Source organism: Rhinolophus sinicus, chromosome 5 (assembly GCF_057876585.1).
Source record: "Rhinolophus sinicus isolate RSI-liver-muscle chromosome 5, RSI-T2T, whole genome shotgun sequence".
Lineage (NCBI taxonomy): Eukaryota > Metazoa > Chordata > Mammalia > Chiroptera > Rhinolophidae > Rhinolophus > Rhinolophus sinicus.
Genome location: NC_142505.1, coordinates 82,662,122 through 82,679,248, shown reverse-complemented (window position 1 = coordinate 82,679,248; position 17,127 = coordinate 82,662,122). Strand labels below are relative to the sequence as shown.

Genomic DNA, 17,127 nt, shown 5'->3' with positions numbered 1-17,127 from the left:
CTTGGGGGCATATTTGACTTCCCAACTGTACAGAAGTACAAGGGCTAAACAAATAATGAACAAGATGACTGGAGGGCTCTAGGGATAAAAATTGGTTTGTCTTATTAGAGAAGACTGAAATAGTGTACTGGGAAGTGACCCAGAAACCTCCTGGCTGCCCATTCTAGTGATATTGTGGCGTTTGGTTCTTGATTCCGTTGGGTGTTTTGCCTTTGTAATGGTCGTAAAAGCCAGGGAGATAGCCAGAGAGTGACACAGTAAGTTTCATTCTAAAACTTTTTTCAATAATAATAGCTAAGGATAATCATTATTCTATTTTCTCCTACTCTTATACTTAGAAATGACCACCATTTCTTTCATACCACCATTTTCCATTTATTAGCAATAACAGAGGCAATACCAATAGCACCAATTAAAAATGAATCCACATGACGTGTTTTATCCTTACAGCTGTAATAACTAGTAACTAACATGGATTGGAAAGCACTTTGCAAAGGTAAAAAGTGCTGTACAGATACATTATAATTATCATCATTAATAAATTAGCCCGATTCTCCTAGTATTCAAAAGGCACGTAAGGTCAGATACATGGGCTTCAGTGGGGCAAAATGATCACAATCTACAATGTAGCAATGGTTCACATGTGTTGGCAACAAGTTTTACCCCATGCAATCCTGCAGAGCTGAGTTACACACCCTTCAAAATATGGGAGAATGAAGCTAAAAGTAGAAAACAGATTTTTTTTGTTGTTGAGATTTCATGCTTTTGTTTTAACAACAGACTCCTACCTCTTTTACGTTCACTTTTAAAAGATAATATAATTACTCAAACTTCTAAATTGTACATTTTAACAAAGTTAAAATTTCTTATTTAAGGTGACAGTAAATTTTATTATTCTCTATGAGCTGATATTCCAGGTATCATTAGAATTTCAAAGCATTCTGCAACTTCAAAGAGGTCAGATTGGTAAATTTTGTGCTTGCACACCCTCAGGGAATATCCTCAATATTCATTCCAGAATTGTTACTAGAAAAAAACAGCTTTATCCATTCCCTTGCCAATAGGAGTCTTGGCAAGAGACGGCTCTTGGCTGACCATAAATAAAATTCTTTGAATCACCAGTATCTTGATTTAAGAAAGAAATTTTACTGTGTCTTACATACACAAAAGCTGATTGATTAACAATGGTTAAAAAAACACTACTCCACTTTTTCACAGGTGTACAAAAGGAAATATAATGGAATTACATTCAACAATAAAGCTTAAATTTCACTCTAGGTAATAGTTGCATAAACATTCACATACACAAGCACAGAGTAAGTATAGTTCAGGAGTCTTATAATAGCATACAGCATACATATGGGAGATTGATTTCAGGTAACATCATAGGTGTCAGCAAGATTAGCAATTCAGAGTGTTATAGAAAAGTTAAACAAAACCAGAGGGAAGGTGTAGGCTAGCACACCAAGACAAATCACAGAATTAGAGGATTGAAAAGTCCGCTCACTGTATGTATGAGAAAACAATATTTTTCTTCAATTTCTGGGTCTTGACATAGTTGGCTAGAGAAGGTTATGTATTCAAAGTGCACATAATTGTTTCTTAGAAAAGAGAGAGAGAAAGATTCTTTTATTTAGTAATTAATACATGCAAGAGGCAGCCCCCGAGTGACCTGAAAGAGTAAAGCTGTGATTGGCAGGTGGCCGGTATAATACAGATGTTTCAGACAATTCTCTTAAAGCACTTCTGTAGCAGCAATGATCATTTAAATGGCTGTAGGCTGAATTCTCTTTTGAGGGGAGTTTAGGGGAATTGTCTTCATCATATTTCTCTTTAAAGATTTAGAGTTATAGATTTTCTCTTTTTTAAATAAATCTATCAAACAACAAACAGCATAAGTGAGGTGCTGGGGTTTTCTTTTTCTCTTTTGCTTTTGCATATGTTTATTAGAAAGGGATCTGGCTTTTTCATAAGCATTGTGTGCAAAAGAATTTTTAATAACGTGAGCACAAAGGACATGTACAGGAAACACATCAGATCTGCTTCAGTTGCCCTGGCTGGCCCCCTGTTAAACACTGAACTATTGGCTTGTAGATACAATGCAGGCTTAGGGTATAATGACATCATAGCCAACAGACTTAAGGGACTCCTGGAGCCTTATTAGTAAGGGCAGTTTTGTCTGCTAAAGGGTGGCCACCACCTCTTGAGTTGTAAGATTTAGAAAGTCTGGTCCGTTTTACGTTTTGCATTTCCCCTCCGTACTGGTAACTCCTCCCACTGTTTATTTGCCCTTGTTTCCCAGCCCTCCTTGAACCAACTGGTCTAATCTGGCCCATCCCAGCCAATGTCTGGTACTCACACACCCCCGGTGGCCACACATACCCAGTGGCCACAGATACTCAAGCTGCTCAATCTCAAAACCTTTCAGCCTGCCCTGCAAGTGTCATCAAGACAGGATCCCCGGAGCACAGGGCAGAGAGTCCAACCTCTCACTGGCGGGGCTGGGAAGCCTCTCCTTTGCGGCGGAGGAGAAAGGAAACTTGGGTCTGCTTTTTAGGTTCTGAAAACAAGCCAGAGTGGAGAGAAAGAGTTAACACCAGACTTAGTAAAGCTTTTAAGACAAAACCTGTTAAATGAGATCTAGACAGACACAGGGAACTTTCTGCAGATTTCTGAGGTCTATGAGAGGGCTAGGAGAAAAGAGTAGGGAGTTGCTACATGGGAGAGATTTGCCATTATTACAAAAACTGGCTAAGTGGCTTGTTTCCATTACATGACCTCACTGGTCACTGTTGTCAGTCGTGCTGTTCCCTTTCTCTTTTTTCTCTTGGGTCTTGTTACCCTTCTTCTTTTTCTTCTTTTTCTTGGTCTCCTCCTTTTTGCCGAAGGTTATGAAGTCACTTTTGTCAATTTGGCTGTTAGTAGGCTCCTGCCGGATGGAGATGATTGCAGGAGATCCTGGGATAATGAATTTGTCTGGCAACTCACCGGGACCAGATTGTTTGGGGTTGCCTGGTCCGTATTTAAAGGTCCAGCTGTTGCTATTGACACCAGCACCGACTGGAGGGGACACCTCTCCTGCCTCTGGTTCTGAAAGACAAAACATCAAAAGTCAGTAACAGTCAGCACATGCCTTCCACGCCACATACGTGGGTAGAATACAGAAAAGTTACACAGGCCGGGGCCCCAAGAAATCGTGGGTCATTCTTCAAGCCCGAGGACAAGGGCAATGTTTGAAAACAAGCAGGAAGGCAGATTTTCGCACCAGAGGGTCCACAAATCTAATTTTCTAGTAAAATATTTTGGTTCTTTGCAAAGAATTTCCTAAAGGACATGTTTGTGATTATCTTGCCTGGAAAGTGTACTGGATTAAAGCAGAATATGCAATAAAACACCTGGGAATCACTTTAACCAAGAAAGTGAAAGACCTATATGCTGAAAATTGTAAGAAGAAATTGAAAATAAAAGAAATTGAAGAAGACACAAATAAATGGATAATCCATGCTCATGGATTGGAAGAATTAATATTGTTAAAGTGTTCATACTACCCAAGGTAATCTATCAATTCAGTGCAATCCCTATCAAAATTCCAATGCCAGTGTTTCACAGAAATAGATCAAACAATCCTAAAATTTGTATGGAGTCATAAAAGATTCCAAATAGCCAAAGAAATCTTGAGAAAGAAGAACAAAGCCAGAGACATCATGCTCCCTGATTTCAAATTATATTACAAGGTTATAGTAATCAAAACAGTATGGTATTGGCATAAAAACACACAAAGACCAATGGAACAGAATGGAGAGGCCAGAAATAAACCCGCACATTTATGGCCAATTAATTTACGACAAAGTAGCCAAGAATATACAATAGGGAAAGGACAGTTTCTTCAATAAATGGTGTTGGGAAAACTGAACAGCCACATGCAAAAGAATGACACTGGACCACTATCTTATACCATACACAAAATTAACTCAAAAAGGATTAAAGACATGAATATAAGACCTGAAACCATAAAACTCCTAGAAGAAAGCATAGGGATAAGTTGCTTGACCTCAATTTTGGCAATTATTATTATTTTTTAATTTCACACCAAAAGCAACAGCAAGAAAAGGAAAAATAAACCAATGGAACTATAATACATGAAACTAATGGGACTACATCTATACAGAAAAAAGACTCATCCACAAAATGAAAAGGCAACCTATTAAATGAGAGAAAATATTTGTAAATCATATATCTGATAAGGAGTTAATAGCTAAAATAAGTAAAGAACTCATCTAACTCAATAGCAAAAAACAATGCAATCAATTAAAAAATGAGCAAAAGATCTGAACAGTTTTACAAAGAAGACATACAGATAGCCAACAAGTATGTGGAACGGTGCTTAAAATCAGTAATCACTAGATAAATGCAAATCAAAACCACAATGAGATTCCACCTTACTCCAGTCAGAATGGCTACTATCAAAAAGACAAAAAATAGGGGCCAGCCCAGTGGCTCAGGCAGTTAGAGCTCCATGCTTCTAACTCCGAAGGCTGCCGGTTCGATTCCCACATGGGCCAGTGGGCTGTCAACCACAAGGTTGCCAGTTCACCCTGCAACTAAGATTGAACACGGCACTTTGAACCCAGCTGCCGCTGAGCTCCCGGATGGCTCAGTTGGTTGGAGCGCCTCCTCTGAACCACAAGGTTGCCGGTTTCGACTCCCGCAAGGGATGGTGGGCTGTGCAGGGATGGTGGGCTGTGCCCCCTGCAACTAGCAACGGCAACGGCAACTGGACCTGGAGCTGAGCTGCGCCCTCCACAACTAAGACGGAAAGGACAACTTGACTTGGAAAAAAAAGTCCTGGAAGTACACACTGTTCCCCAATAAAGTCCTGTTCCCCTTCCCCAATAAAATCTTTAAAAATAAATAAATATGCCATATGACCCAGCAATCCCTCTCCTGGGTATCTACCCAAAAAATCTGAAAACATTTAGAGATAAAGACACGTGTGCTCCAATGTTCATTGCAGCTTTGTTTACGGTGGCCAAGACATGGAAACAACCAAAATGTCCTTCGATAGATGAATGGATAAAGAAGTTGTGGTATATATACACAATGGAATACTATTCGGCAGTAAGAAAAGATGATATAGGAACATTTGTGACAACATGGATGGATCTTGAGAGAGTAATGCTGAGCGAAACAAGTCAGACAGAAAAAGCAGAGAACCATGTGATTTCACTGATATGTGGTATATAAACCAAAAACAACAAAAGAATAAGACAAACAAATGAGAAACAGAAACTCACAGACACAGACAATAGTTTAGTGGTTGCCAGAGGGTAAGGGGGGCGGGAGGTGGGGGGTGGGAGATGAGGGTAAGAGGGATCGAATATATGGTGATGGAAGGAGAACTGACTCTGGGTGATGAACACACAATGGGATTTATAGATGATGTAATACAGAATTGTACACCTGAAATCTATGTAACTTTACTAACAATTGTCACCCCAATAAATTTAATAAAATAAAATTTAATAAATAAATAAATAAATAAATAAATAAATAAAATATGTCAATTATACCTTATTTATAAACACACACACACACACAAACACGGGTGCCAAAAATATATATACAAGTGGACACTTTGGTCAACATTGCTCAAGCAGTAGTTTGCCATCATCAGAGTGTCTGGACACTGATGGTAACCACTTTGAGCACCTCTTGTAATTGCAGAAGTCAAACGTGACTTGTATTCATCTTTTGTTATCGGTATATATTGAGTATTACAATTTTCATACAGTTTTCATTTCTTAAAATGTGTAAAATGTGTATACATTTTTTTGGCACCGTGTGTGTGTATGTGTGTGTGTATGTATGTATGTGTGTGTATATATATGTGCATATGTATGTGCATATATATGTGTGTGTGTGTGTGTATATATATATATATATATATATATATATTTAAAGAGAATCTTTTTCAGAAAAATAAGAAAACAAACCAAAACAACCTGAGGTCCTAGGAGCTACTGTAAATGGGGCATTCCCTGGAGCAATCAGTGCTGTTAGCTTCTTTCTACAATGAGACACCCCGGGACTTTTAAAATTGTATTCACAGACTGAAATACCTGAATCCATCTGATGGCATGTACTACACTACTGTTGATCAAAACCTCTGAGGTTTCCAAGTTCTGTTAGGATTTTTTAAATAGAGGTTTCAATAATGATGGTAACATAAAAGGCAGCTGACGTAGAATATGCTCCATCATCTGGGTGGCATGCCCCAAACTAAGGACTGCTGGGAGATTTCAGAACTCTCACCTTCAGTTGTACTCCAAATACTTAATTAGCTTTGGGTGATGGGCAAAATAAAACCCCTAAACTAGAGATACATGATGCAGTGTAAGATGTAAAAAAAAGGAAATGCTGCTTTTAGTGTATGAATTAGAGAAAACTTTGGCTACAAATGTATTTTGACACCTACTCTAAAACAAAAGATAAATTAGCTGAATTAATTACAGTTGACCCTTGAACAACTCAGGGGTTAGAGGTGCCAAACCCCCCCACTCCCCACAGTCAGAAATCCGCATATAATTGTTGACTCCCCCAAAATTTAACTACTAACCTCCTATTGTTGACTGGAAGCCTTATCAATAACATAAACAGTCAATTAACACATATTTTGTATGTTGTATGTATTATATACTGTATTGTTATAATAAAGTAAGCTAGAGAAAAGAAAATTATTAAGAAAATCATAAGGAAGAGAAAATACATTTACAGTGCTGTATGTATTTATTGAAAAAAATCTACATTTAAGTGGACCCTTGCAGTTCAAACCGTACTGTTCAAAGGTCAACTGTACTTGAAACTAATTCTATTGTAACAACCTTGAAGGGTGGTGGGATGAAGCAGAGAAGAGATGGGAAGAAGTGCAGGTATAGAGGGATACTACACAGCATAAGAGGATGGAATCCTGTTGTAAATTGGACCTATTTGTTTGCATAAAGCACTGGGGGCCAACTATACTTTCCAAACCCAGTCCCCTCCCTTAACGTGCTCACAGTCTAGTTGGGATTTACACTCAAGCAATTATACACCAATTTGATAACTGCAATAACCAAGGTACATGTAAAGCATTATGGGACTCCAGAAGAGAAAGTTATTAATTATACTTGAGAAAGTCAAAGGAGATTCCAGAGGAGAGATGATATTTGCACTGATATTTGGAAAATCTGCACCACAAGGATTTTCAATGCATGACTTCCCCAAGAGTCTAGTTGGAAGACACACCATAAAGTATATTAATGACTTCTAGAAGAGTAGAGGTCAGAGCTAAAGAGAAAAGTAATGGCCTGTCTGGGCCACGTAATCCCAGTGGCCGTGATATTGGCACCTTTGACATCACAGCAGTATTCTGCTCCTTTCGTGGAGTCGTGAAACTTCCACCAGATAAATCATTTATATTTGATTGCAGTTTTGGATTCTCTACACTTGCTATTCGTCCTATCACTTCTCAATCTCCCTGAATTTGGCATCCTTGAGCACTACTTTTCTAACATTGCTCACGTCAAGCTCACTAGTTATATTATTGCCAAAGCCAATGGTCACATTTAGTCTTCCTCTTATTGAACCTCTCTGCAGCATTTGTCGGCCCCTTCTTGAAGCACTTATTTTTTTATCAGGTCCTTGTCCATTCTCCTGACCTTTCCCTCTGGCTGTTCTTTGTCAAGTTTCCGTGCAGGATCCTTCTTACCCATGTGTTGGAGTGTCCTTGGGTTTGGCCCCAGACTTTCTTTTCTTCTTTCTCTTTACTCTCACCTTTTGGGATCTCAGCCATGTCCATGGGTACACATACTATCTAAATTGGCTGATGAGACCCAAATTTCTATTTAAAGCCCCTATCACTCTGTGCTCCAATCTCATGTATCCAACTGCCTATCTGGTGTCTCCTCTTGGAGGTCTCATGGGCATCTCAAACTGAAGGAATCTGAAATCAAACTCATGATTCCTCTCAGCTATTCCATTCTAAATTTCTGCAGTCAATAAATGACACTCTATTCACCCCGACGCTCAAGCCAGAAACTTCCGAGCCATTCTTCATTTTTCTTTAATCTTCATTCTTCACAAGACCTGTCAGTTCTGCCTCCTAAACATACCTTGACTTTGTCTTCTTCCGACCATTTTCAGTGCTACTACCTTTTTTCGGGGCACCATTATCTTACATGTGAATTACAACAGTAGCCCCTTCCTTGTTCAACCTGTTTCTACTTTTGCCTTTCTCTAACCCTCCACACCACAGCTACAGTCATCTTTACTCCTTAGTCTTTCTCCCTTTTAAAAAACTGAAGTAATACAATACAGTAAAATCTTTTTTTGTTTAATTCAAGTTTATTGGGGTGACAATTGTTAGTAAAGTTACATAGATTTCAGGTGTATAATTCTCTAATACATCATCCGTATATTACACTGTGTGTTCACCACCCAGAGTCAGTTCTCCTTCCATCACCATATATTTGATCCCATTTACCCTCACAGTAAAATCTTAAAAAACAAAACAGAAATCAGATTCTATCACTCCTCTGCTTAAAATTATTCAGACTTTCTACTGCCTTGAAGAAACAAAAAGAAAATCAAACTCCTTAACATGGTATATAAGGCCCTTCAATAATCTGGTATTTTTTATTCTCTAATCTCCATCTTACCACTATCCTCCGACCACACAGGCCGTCTTTCAGTTCCCGAAACACCCCTTAGGATTGTTTCTGCCTTCAGATCCGTACACATACGGTTTCCCTTTGTTCTAGAATGATCTCCCTCTATTCTTAGCATGACTCCTCATTCTTCCAGTCTGTGCTTAAATGTAACCTCCTTGAAGAGGCCATCTATGACCATCCTGGCCAAGCATCACCCCCTGTACCTCTGTCTCCATCCAGGTAGGGTCCACAGAGGTAGAAAATGCATCTGTTTTATTCACCAGTGTCTAAACAGTATCTAGCACAATTCTTGGCCCATAATAAGTATTTAATAATACTTGCTGGATGATTGAATGAAAAGACTGATATGAGAAGTCGCAGTGGTGCCCACTCTTTAGCAGATCAAACAACTTCCAATTGATGGCACTTTTGGAGTCCCTGAAGACACTGAGTAATGCATGTAAAGTGCTAAGCCTGACTCTGCACAATGTAAGAGCTCAATAAATGGAATCTCACATGGGCAACTATGTATGGTGCAGCTCTTCGAAGGGTGAGGATGTTGCAAATTTAGTCCAGGTACCAGCAGGCAGTCGGGAAAGGGCATGAGAAGCTTTCTGCTCTCCCCTAAACCCCTTTCCCTACACCATGCTTCCCCTGGCAGAGCTGATACTACAGCCCTGTGGACAGAGGGCAATAGATACTTTTTTTTCTCTGAGACTACTTTCTTTGATTCATCTAAGATAATCAAATCTGTAATTGAGCTCAGCCAGAATCTGCTTGTTTACCTTTCAAATACAGGCCCTGACTGTGAGAGACGGAGATGAAAGTGAGTAATGCGTTTAAAAGCCTCTGGTTTGGCGTCTAGAATTGGGTTTCAACACCACTCCTCAGTCCTTTAACTGATCTCACAGAGCCTAGGATGGAAATTTTTTTTCCAACCACAGCCAGGACTCTGCATGAGGCCTTCAGGACTGTCACCGGGAGGTGCAGAGCGCAGACACATCTTTCTTTCGCAGAGTTGAAGAACATTAATGGCCCTGCCTATTGGCCAAGGGAACCGGGCAGAGCAGGGCTGCTAGGAGTTAAGAGCTTTTTTTTACATGTCATTTAGCCTCTCTGGCCTTTGCTGGGTATTGGTTGGGTCTGACTCAGCCTAACCTCCTAGGCTGAGGAGACAACCCTCTCTCTATTCAGCGCCTGCAGAGTGGAACAAGATCTGCTTTCCCCAGGCCTTCACAGACAGTTGTGCCCAACCTATTCTGGTTGATGTGTAAGCAAACACCTCTGAGGACTCATTCAGGTGAAATAATAGCTTAACGATCTGACAAACAACATGTACTGACCTCCTAATCTAAGCCCCTTTTAGCCAAAAGCACTGAAACCCTTTGCAGGCTTTGCCTATAAAATGCTGTGACTTTGGGGCAAAATCAAAGAAATACTCCCCTTTGAAGAAGATGAGAAAAGAAGACACACCTTTTCTGCCCCTAGCCCAGGCCCAGGGCCAGTCCCAGCAAAAGGTCATTCAAGGGAGTTTCTTCTTTCAGTGCTGCCTCCCTTCCCCCCTCTCCGGGGACCTCCCACAAGTCCCCGCCCCTCTGCTCCCAGGAACCTAGCTCACAAGCAGACAAAGGCAAGACTGAAATGCAGTCAAGACTCAAATGAATAGATCGCTTAGAGCCTAGGAAGATTTCAGACACACATCAAGCAGATGGAGGTCTGGATTCTTAGGCAGAGCCCTTCTCTGATTTTCAGATTACCACCCAATGGGATATGAAAATTTTGATGGAATATGATCATCATAGTAAATGGTTTTGCTTTTTTTTTTTTGTATTGGCTGATTTCTCCACAACAGGTAAAGATACATTTAAAAACCAGAACGACATACTTTAAAGATCTGCAACTTTAAAAACTGCCCTCGGGAGGTGGCTGACCACTTCACTTAATCCTATAACCCAGTTTAGGTACTTCCCTCGGGTACTCTCCAGGGTCCTCCTAGCTCTTTCATGCTAAACCAACAATGGCTGGAGTTCAGCCTCCGTGACTAGGAATGATTGGGCTGGACGCTTTGCCAATGCAGATGCCAGGGAAGGTCCTGAAGATTGTGAAGCAAATGCCAGACTTGTAAACTCACCCCCAAGCCCTAATCTGAACTGCCCTGGACAATCGACTAAGGCCACGAGAGGTTTGTCTGATTTACACTGACTTCCTCTAGCAGAACAACACAAAGTCATTTCGGCCAAGGATGTTACTTTCAGGAAAGCTCATAGAGGGGCACGAGCTGGAGGAGGTTGGAGGTGTTTCAGTCCTCTCTTCATCTTGCTTTGCTCCTCTGATCTTGAGGGCCTGTCCTGGCTGTCACCTAATAGTACACAGTCCTGGGCAACGTACACAAATATCTCTGAGCCTCAGTTTCCACACGCATAAAATATGGGGATGATCACCTTGCTGTCTACATCAAGGTTGAGGATGCGCCAACATTTACTTCCTCTGTGCCTGGCACTGGACTAAGCAGAGCTGCATGCAGTAAAATGTTTGCTCCTCACAAGAGCCCTATGAAGTAGATACTGCCAGTATCCACGTGTTTTATAGATATACGTTTATAAATGAAGACACTGAGGACTAATGGTCACATGGTTACTAACTAGTGGCGTCTGGGACTCAAATCTAGGCAGTCTTACTCCAATTATGAGGCCCACATCCTGAGATATATATGAAGGCCCTTTGAAAACTCTGAAGCATTATACAAATATAGCAATTACTATAATTATATCTGTTTTGTCACCATTTGGGAGACAGATGCCGGCAGGAGACTCGAAGTTATAATAGAATCAGTGGAAAGGAGTGGAGGTGGGGGAAGGGGCGTGGGAGGGGGAGTGACAAGCTTCGGAGGAGGGGCCCAGTCTGCAGGTTTCAGCCCCTCCTCTTCGCTCCCCATTCATCCCTTTGTTACCACCTCTGGGATTTTGGTGCTAAGGTTAATAAAGAGCTTCCAGAAAAGCCATCATTTTGATTAAAGCCAAGGACAATCTTGGCAGACAGCACTCTGGAGCCTGCCTACCGCCCACTCTGCTAGGTCAGTGCAGCCAGCAAAGGCTATTAAATTATTACAGCCGTTTCCGGCCCAACCAAACAGCTGCCCTGTACCGCTTGCTCTTTCTCCCGCACTAATGCCCCGCCTCTGGCTGTGCTGGGAAGAGTTGGGACCTGGAAGGCTGTGCAGATTTGGGGTTTGCGAGTGAACATCCAGGCTTTCTGCACAGGGACACCCCCCGCCCCCCGCAACCCCATCCGTGACTCCTCTCCCCACCCGAGCCAGCCACTGCAGTCTCTCAGGCAGCTCCGATTTCATTTGAGCCTTCTTTGGCTTTGCGCAACTATTTTCATATCTGTGTCTCCTGTCTCTGTCTCTCTTCCTCAGCGTGTGTGTGTGTGTGTGTGTGTGTGTGTGTGTGTGTGTGTGTGTGTGTACCAGAATTTGGCAGATTGTAGAATTATACATGCTCAGCCTGACCAAAAGGCAAAAAGCATCCGCCATCAAACCCGCTGAAAGACCAGGTTGTAAAACATTTCTAGCTCCCTCCCCACCCCCTATCCGGCCATCTGTGGGGTTTATGGACTGCTTAGACAAGCCCCGCCTCCTCTCCCTTCCTCAATCCTTAATGAATTGGGCAACGTTAATGTGAGTAATTACAGCCCACAAACACAGCAGAACCATGTCTGAAATCCAAATCCTGTCCAGGCTCAGAGAGAAGGGGAGAAAACTCAAACCACCTGGGCTAGCATCTCCAGCAATTCCCCACTGCTTCTTAGTCCTTCAATTGACAGTGGAAAGGATTTTCCATGGAAACAAGCCATGTAAAAATACACTCCCTGTTTTCTGAAAGACCTTAAGCTCTACAATCAGAACACTAGTTAAACCTGGCTACATCATGTAAATTAGGTAGCGAATTATTTAGTATCTCTGTGCCTCAGTTTTCATGTGTAAAATAGACAGTAGCACCCACTTCATAGGGTTGTTACAGGATTAAGTGTAATTATCCTTACAGAGCACATAAGGCAGTGCCTGGCACAAAGTAACAACTCAGTACAGTTTACTCCTTAGTAAGATCAGAGCAGCAGAAGATTTATTCATTTGTTTAATGAATATTGATCGATTGCTTATTATGGGTCAGGCATTTAAGAATTATATATATATATATATATATATATATATATATATATATATATATATATATATATATACAAAGATTTCCATTTTATAGATAAGGAAACCGAAGGCTTAAATCACAGCCAAGATGATTTGCTCTGAATCACAGAGGGATACAGCTAAATATTTGGTAATAAAATTTTTGGTAATAAAGCTAAAACATTTCTCTCACACTGACTACTCAGCTTAATAATATTATTATTATTGCTTTTTTTTTTTTACTCCTCGAAGCTTTGAGGATGGGGGGAGGAGAAAGAGTTGAGTTGATTCACAGGCCTGGCATTCTGATCCCTAGAGTAGCTGGAAACGGACGGTGTGGGTGATCAGAAGGTAAGCGTGGTTTAGTGATGGGGAAGCTGATCTGATCCCACTCCCCAGAGGCTGCCATTCCTGGGTTTCACCTGCTTTGGTGGGCTGAATGATCTGGAAGAAGATTCTGTGGCTGCTTGGTGCCTCAGGCCACAGCTGGGCTAATTTTCAGTAATCTTGGAGCGGAAGAGATAAATACAGTGGCATATTTTTAAAGCCACAGCTCTTGCTTTGTGCCCAAAATAACTCTGCCATTTCTAGGTTAAAAGTATAAAGACATCACATGCTAGGAAGCCAGATTCAAAAGTCAGAATGGCTGATCTCAAATCTTGCTAGCTCTCCACAGTCAGCTAAAAAAAATAAAAATAATCCCGTTTCTTCTTTCTGTGACCTCTAACCCAGCAGGGCTTAGGCTGTACATTTTTCTCTACAATATTTCCTGGTTGCTAAAGTCCTCCAGAGTCTAGGAAGGGCAATTTCCCCTTATGGCCTTCTTCTCACAATGCCTCCTGCCTGCGCGGCTAGCCTGGGGGTAGGGTTATATCCTGGGGCAGCTGATGCTTAAAACGAAACGTTGAGATCAAACAGATTTGAGTTAGATCTCAGATATACCACTTATTTGTGTGTAACCAAGTCACTTGGCCTCTCAGCCCCATTCTTTTATATGTAAAACAAAGGTAACCATATCTATCTGAGGGGATTATGAGCATTAAACAGAGACAATGCTTATGAATCATAGGGAAAGATGTCTGGCATGCAGAAACTGAAATAAAGAATTAGTGTTATTACTACTCGTAAGGCGAATTCCTCGGAGGAACCTGACTCCCCCTTTAACAACCTATTCCTGGACGCCCTACTTCCAGGAGTTCTCTTTTCCAGGGGCCCTCCTCCCCTTGGACTCTGCCCCTCCCCAGGATCATTAAAAATGTGTAGCTGGGAAAATTTCCAGCTTAGAACTGGTTGCTAAGTGGGGAGCCATTCTCCAGAGCCGTCAGAAGCAGGCAGGAAGAGGCAGCTTGGACGTGGCAGACAGCACACTGGACTAGGTATCACAAGCCTAGGGTTCAAAATCATAGCTCCGCCATTCTGCTTTCTACTCTTTCTCCTACACTATTTAGGTGACATTGACTTGCAGCTGCTTGAGCTGTAACATGGACATAGTAGCTACCTCCCAGAGGCATTGTTATTCATTCAACTAAATTTATTTGTTATGTACAATAAATTAGACATTGTGCTAGGAATCAGGTATAGGCATACAAATAACATTAGGACAGGTACCCTGCCCTCAAAAAGATAAGATAAGTAAATGAATAGATACAACATTGTTTTAAGGAATAAACAAGGCAGAGAAACTGGGGCATAAAGATGGCATTACACTGTGGAGAGACAATGTGTGCAGACCTTACGAGCACAGGCTCAGAAATTGAAGCGCTGCTTCACATCCTAGCCCCACCACTTACTAGACATACGTGTGCCCTTACGTAACCCTAGGTGTCTGGGTTTCCTAAGCATTAAAATGGGTACAATAATAGACTCTTCTCTGGGGGAGCATATACAGATTAAAGAGTTAATGTAAAGTGCTTAGAACAACATCTGGCTTAAGTACACAAAACATGTGTTAAGTGCTAAGTAGAGGTTACTTGATTATTATTCACAAGTACTTTCTCTTCTCTCTTGGTTCCAGTATTCTCAACCCTGAGGGCTAAGTCCCGTGGTGATGATGTCACTGAGTTAAGGGACACACAGCAGTAGCTAGAGGTTGGGGTCAGAGGGAAGTGTACAAGTGTAGTCCAACCCCGATAAAAGAGTGTTCATATCCTATAACCCAGTAATCCCACTTCTGGAAATCTATCCTATATAATAATAGGAATGCATAAAATACATGTATAAAAATTGCATTGCATTGTTTAAAAAATATAGCTACTAAAGACCAATAGGAAACTGGATAAATTATAATGTAGGCATACAATATACCATACCCTTATTAAAGAAGAATGAGGTAGGTCTTCATGTACTGACGTGGAAAGGTGTTTGTTAAAAAAAAACAAAAAAACCCCACAATTTATTTGTTTAATTTGCATTCCGTTTTATCCCATTTTGCTTTTTGAAAGCCCACATGTTTGTTAATAAACATAGAAAGAACATTCATACATAAATCATGTGATTAAAAATTAATTTGAAAAATATTTGGAAGCGTGAACCCTAGTGTAAACTGTGAACTTCAGGTGGTAATGATGTGTCAATGTGTGTTCATGATTGTAGCAAATGTCCCACTCAGGTGCTCAATAGCAATAGTGGGAGAGGCTGTGTGGGTGTGGGGACAGGGGGAAGAGGGAACTATCTGTACTTTCTGCTCAATTTTGCCCTGAACCTAAAACTACTATAAAAAAAGATATTTTAATTTTAAAAAATTTTGGAGGATACATACAAACTGTTAACAGTGGTTGCCTCACTGACGGGGAGTGGGATTAAGGGAAACTTGAATATTTTCTTGCAAATGATGCTGTGTTGTTTAATATTTACATCAACAAGGTCATTGCATATTATTTTATAATACAGTATTTAAAAGTTTATACTTATAACAAATCTGGGGGATATATGCTAAACTATTTGTAGTGGTTACTTCTGGGAAGCATGAATGGAGCTGGGATTAAGGCACTATTCATTTTATTTCTGTACAGATTTAATTTGTTATGATTTTTGCCCTTTGGTAATTAAATCAGAGAGAGATTAAAAAGATATGAGCCCAGCCATTACTTCTTTAATCAGCTGCAGGTTAAAAAAACTAGCTCAAAAACTGAAACAAAATTTCACTGTCCCAGATAGCCTGCACCCAGGACCCACTATATAATTTGCAGGGCCCAGTGCAAAATAGAAGTGGGGGTCCCTAGTTTAAAAATCATTAAGAACTTCAAGATGGTGACAGCATCATATGAAACCAATCAGGGCCTTTCTAAGTGTAGAGCCCTAGGAAGCAGCTTTGCCTGGACCCCAGAGCCCACTGCTGGGTTCCTCCTTCAGCACCACAACTTGACAGAGACTCTTCCCAGCGGTTTCACACTGTCTGTCCTATCCTAAACTGTGTGAGGCATAATCATGTCACCTAACAATAACACTGCTTCTGGCTTTGATTGGGTTTTCAAACTTTTCTTCTCCATCCTCCCTCCTTACTTTGTTACAATCTGTGCTTCTTAAATTTGGCAGCAACCCCAGGCACTGTGTTGCTGTGTCACTTCTCAGCCTTGAGCAGCCATTTCTAGACAAGCAGTGACATCCCTGCATTGAGGGCATAAAATGGAGGTGCTGTCAGAACACTGCAGTAGAAGGGGAGGGAGCAAGAGAACGAGTGGCGTCGGGGAGAACCCTCTCCACCACCACTATCCCCCACTCTTCAAAACCATTCCACCGATTTTAGCAAAAACATTTGAATCCTATTTATTGTGTGGCAAGTATTGTGCTAAGTGCCAGGAGTATTAAATTTAGTAAATCCTAACATATTTGCATGCTTCCTGAGCTAAGCACTGTGCAAGCATTTTTGCATGCATTGTCTCATTTAATCCTTATAGCAGCCTACAGTCTCGCTTCTTCCACACATTAATAAATTGGAGGCACAATGATTAAGTGGTACAACAGGGATATGAAGCAGTGTGCAATGCCATGCTGCCTTCCTTAAGAAGCTCACACAAGGCAAAATGTAAACAAACCTGCCTTTCAGTCTCCACATTTTCTCAGACATGCTCAACCAAGTTCACAGAATTACTAAGAACATTTCCAAGACCAGTCTTTTTTACAAAAATGCTGCATTCACCACCTCCCTTTTGGGCCCAAATTTCTAGACACTTAGTTTCCAATGCTTGGTTTAGGTAGAGAAAAACACTAAATTGATTATTCGTGATTTTTGAAGACTCAGAGAGCAAAGGGGGT

General features: G+C 40.9%; 1 protein-coding gene across 11 annotated transcripts in view; it reads right to left on the bottom strand.

Moving 5' to 3' along the window:
• Positions 1 to 361: 361 nt before the first annotated feature.
• The window catches only part of LOC109451776 (protocadherin alpha-C2), a 165,459-nt gene continuing 148,693 nt past the window's right edge, over positions 362 to 17,127 (bottom strand). For 10 of the 11 annotated variants that reach the window (XM_088798664.1, XM_088798662.1, XM_088798663.1 and 7 more), the window contains exon 4: positions 362 to 3,090. In XM_088798664.1, coding sequence (XP_088654790.1) covers positions 2,780 to 3,090 — 311 coding nt within the window. In that variant the 3' untranslated portion in view covers positions 362 to 2,779. The remainder of the gene's footprint in view (positions 3,091 to 17,127) is intronic. The other variant, XM_019740256.3, reaches the window with a different exon arrangement.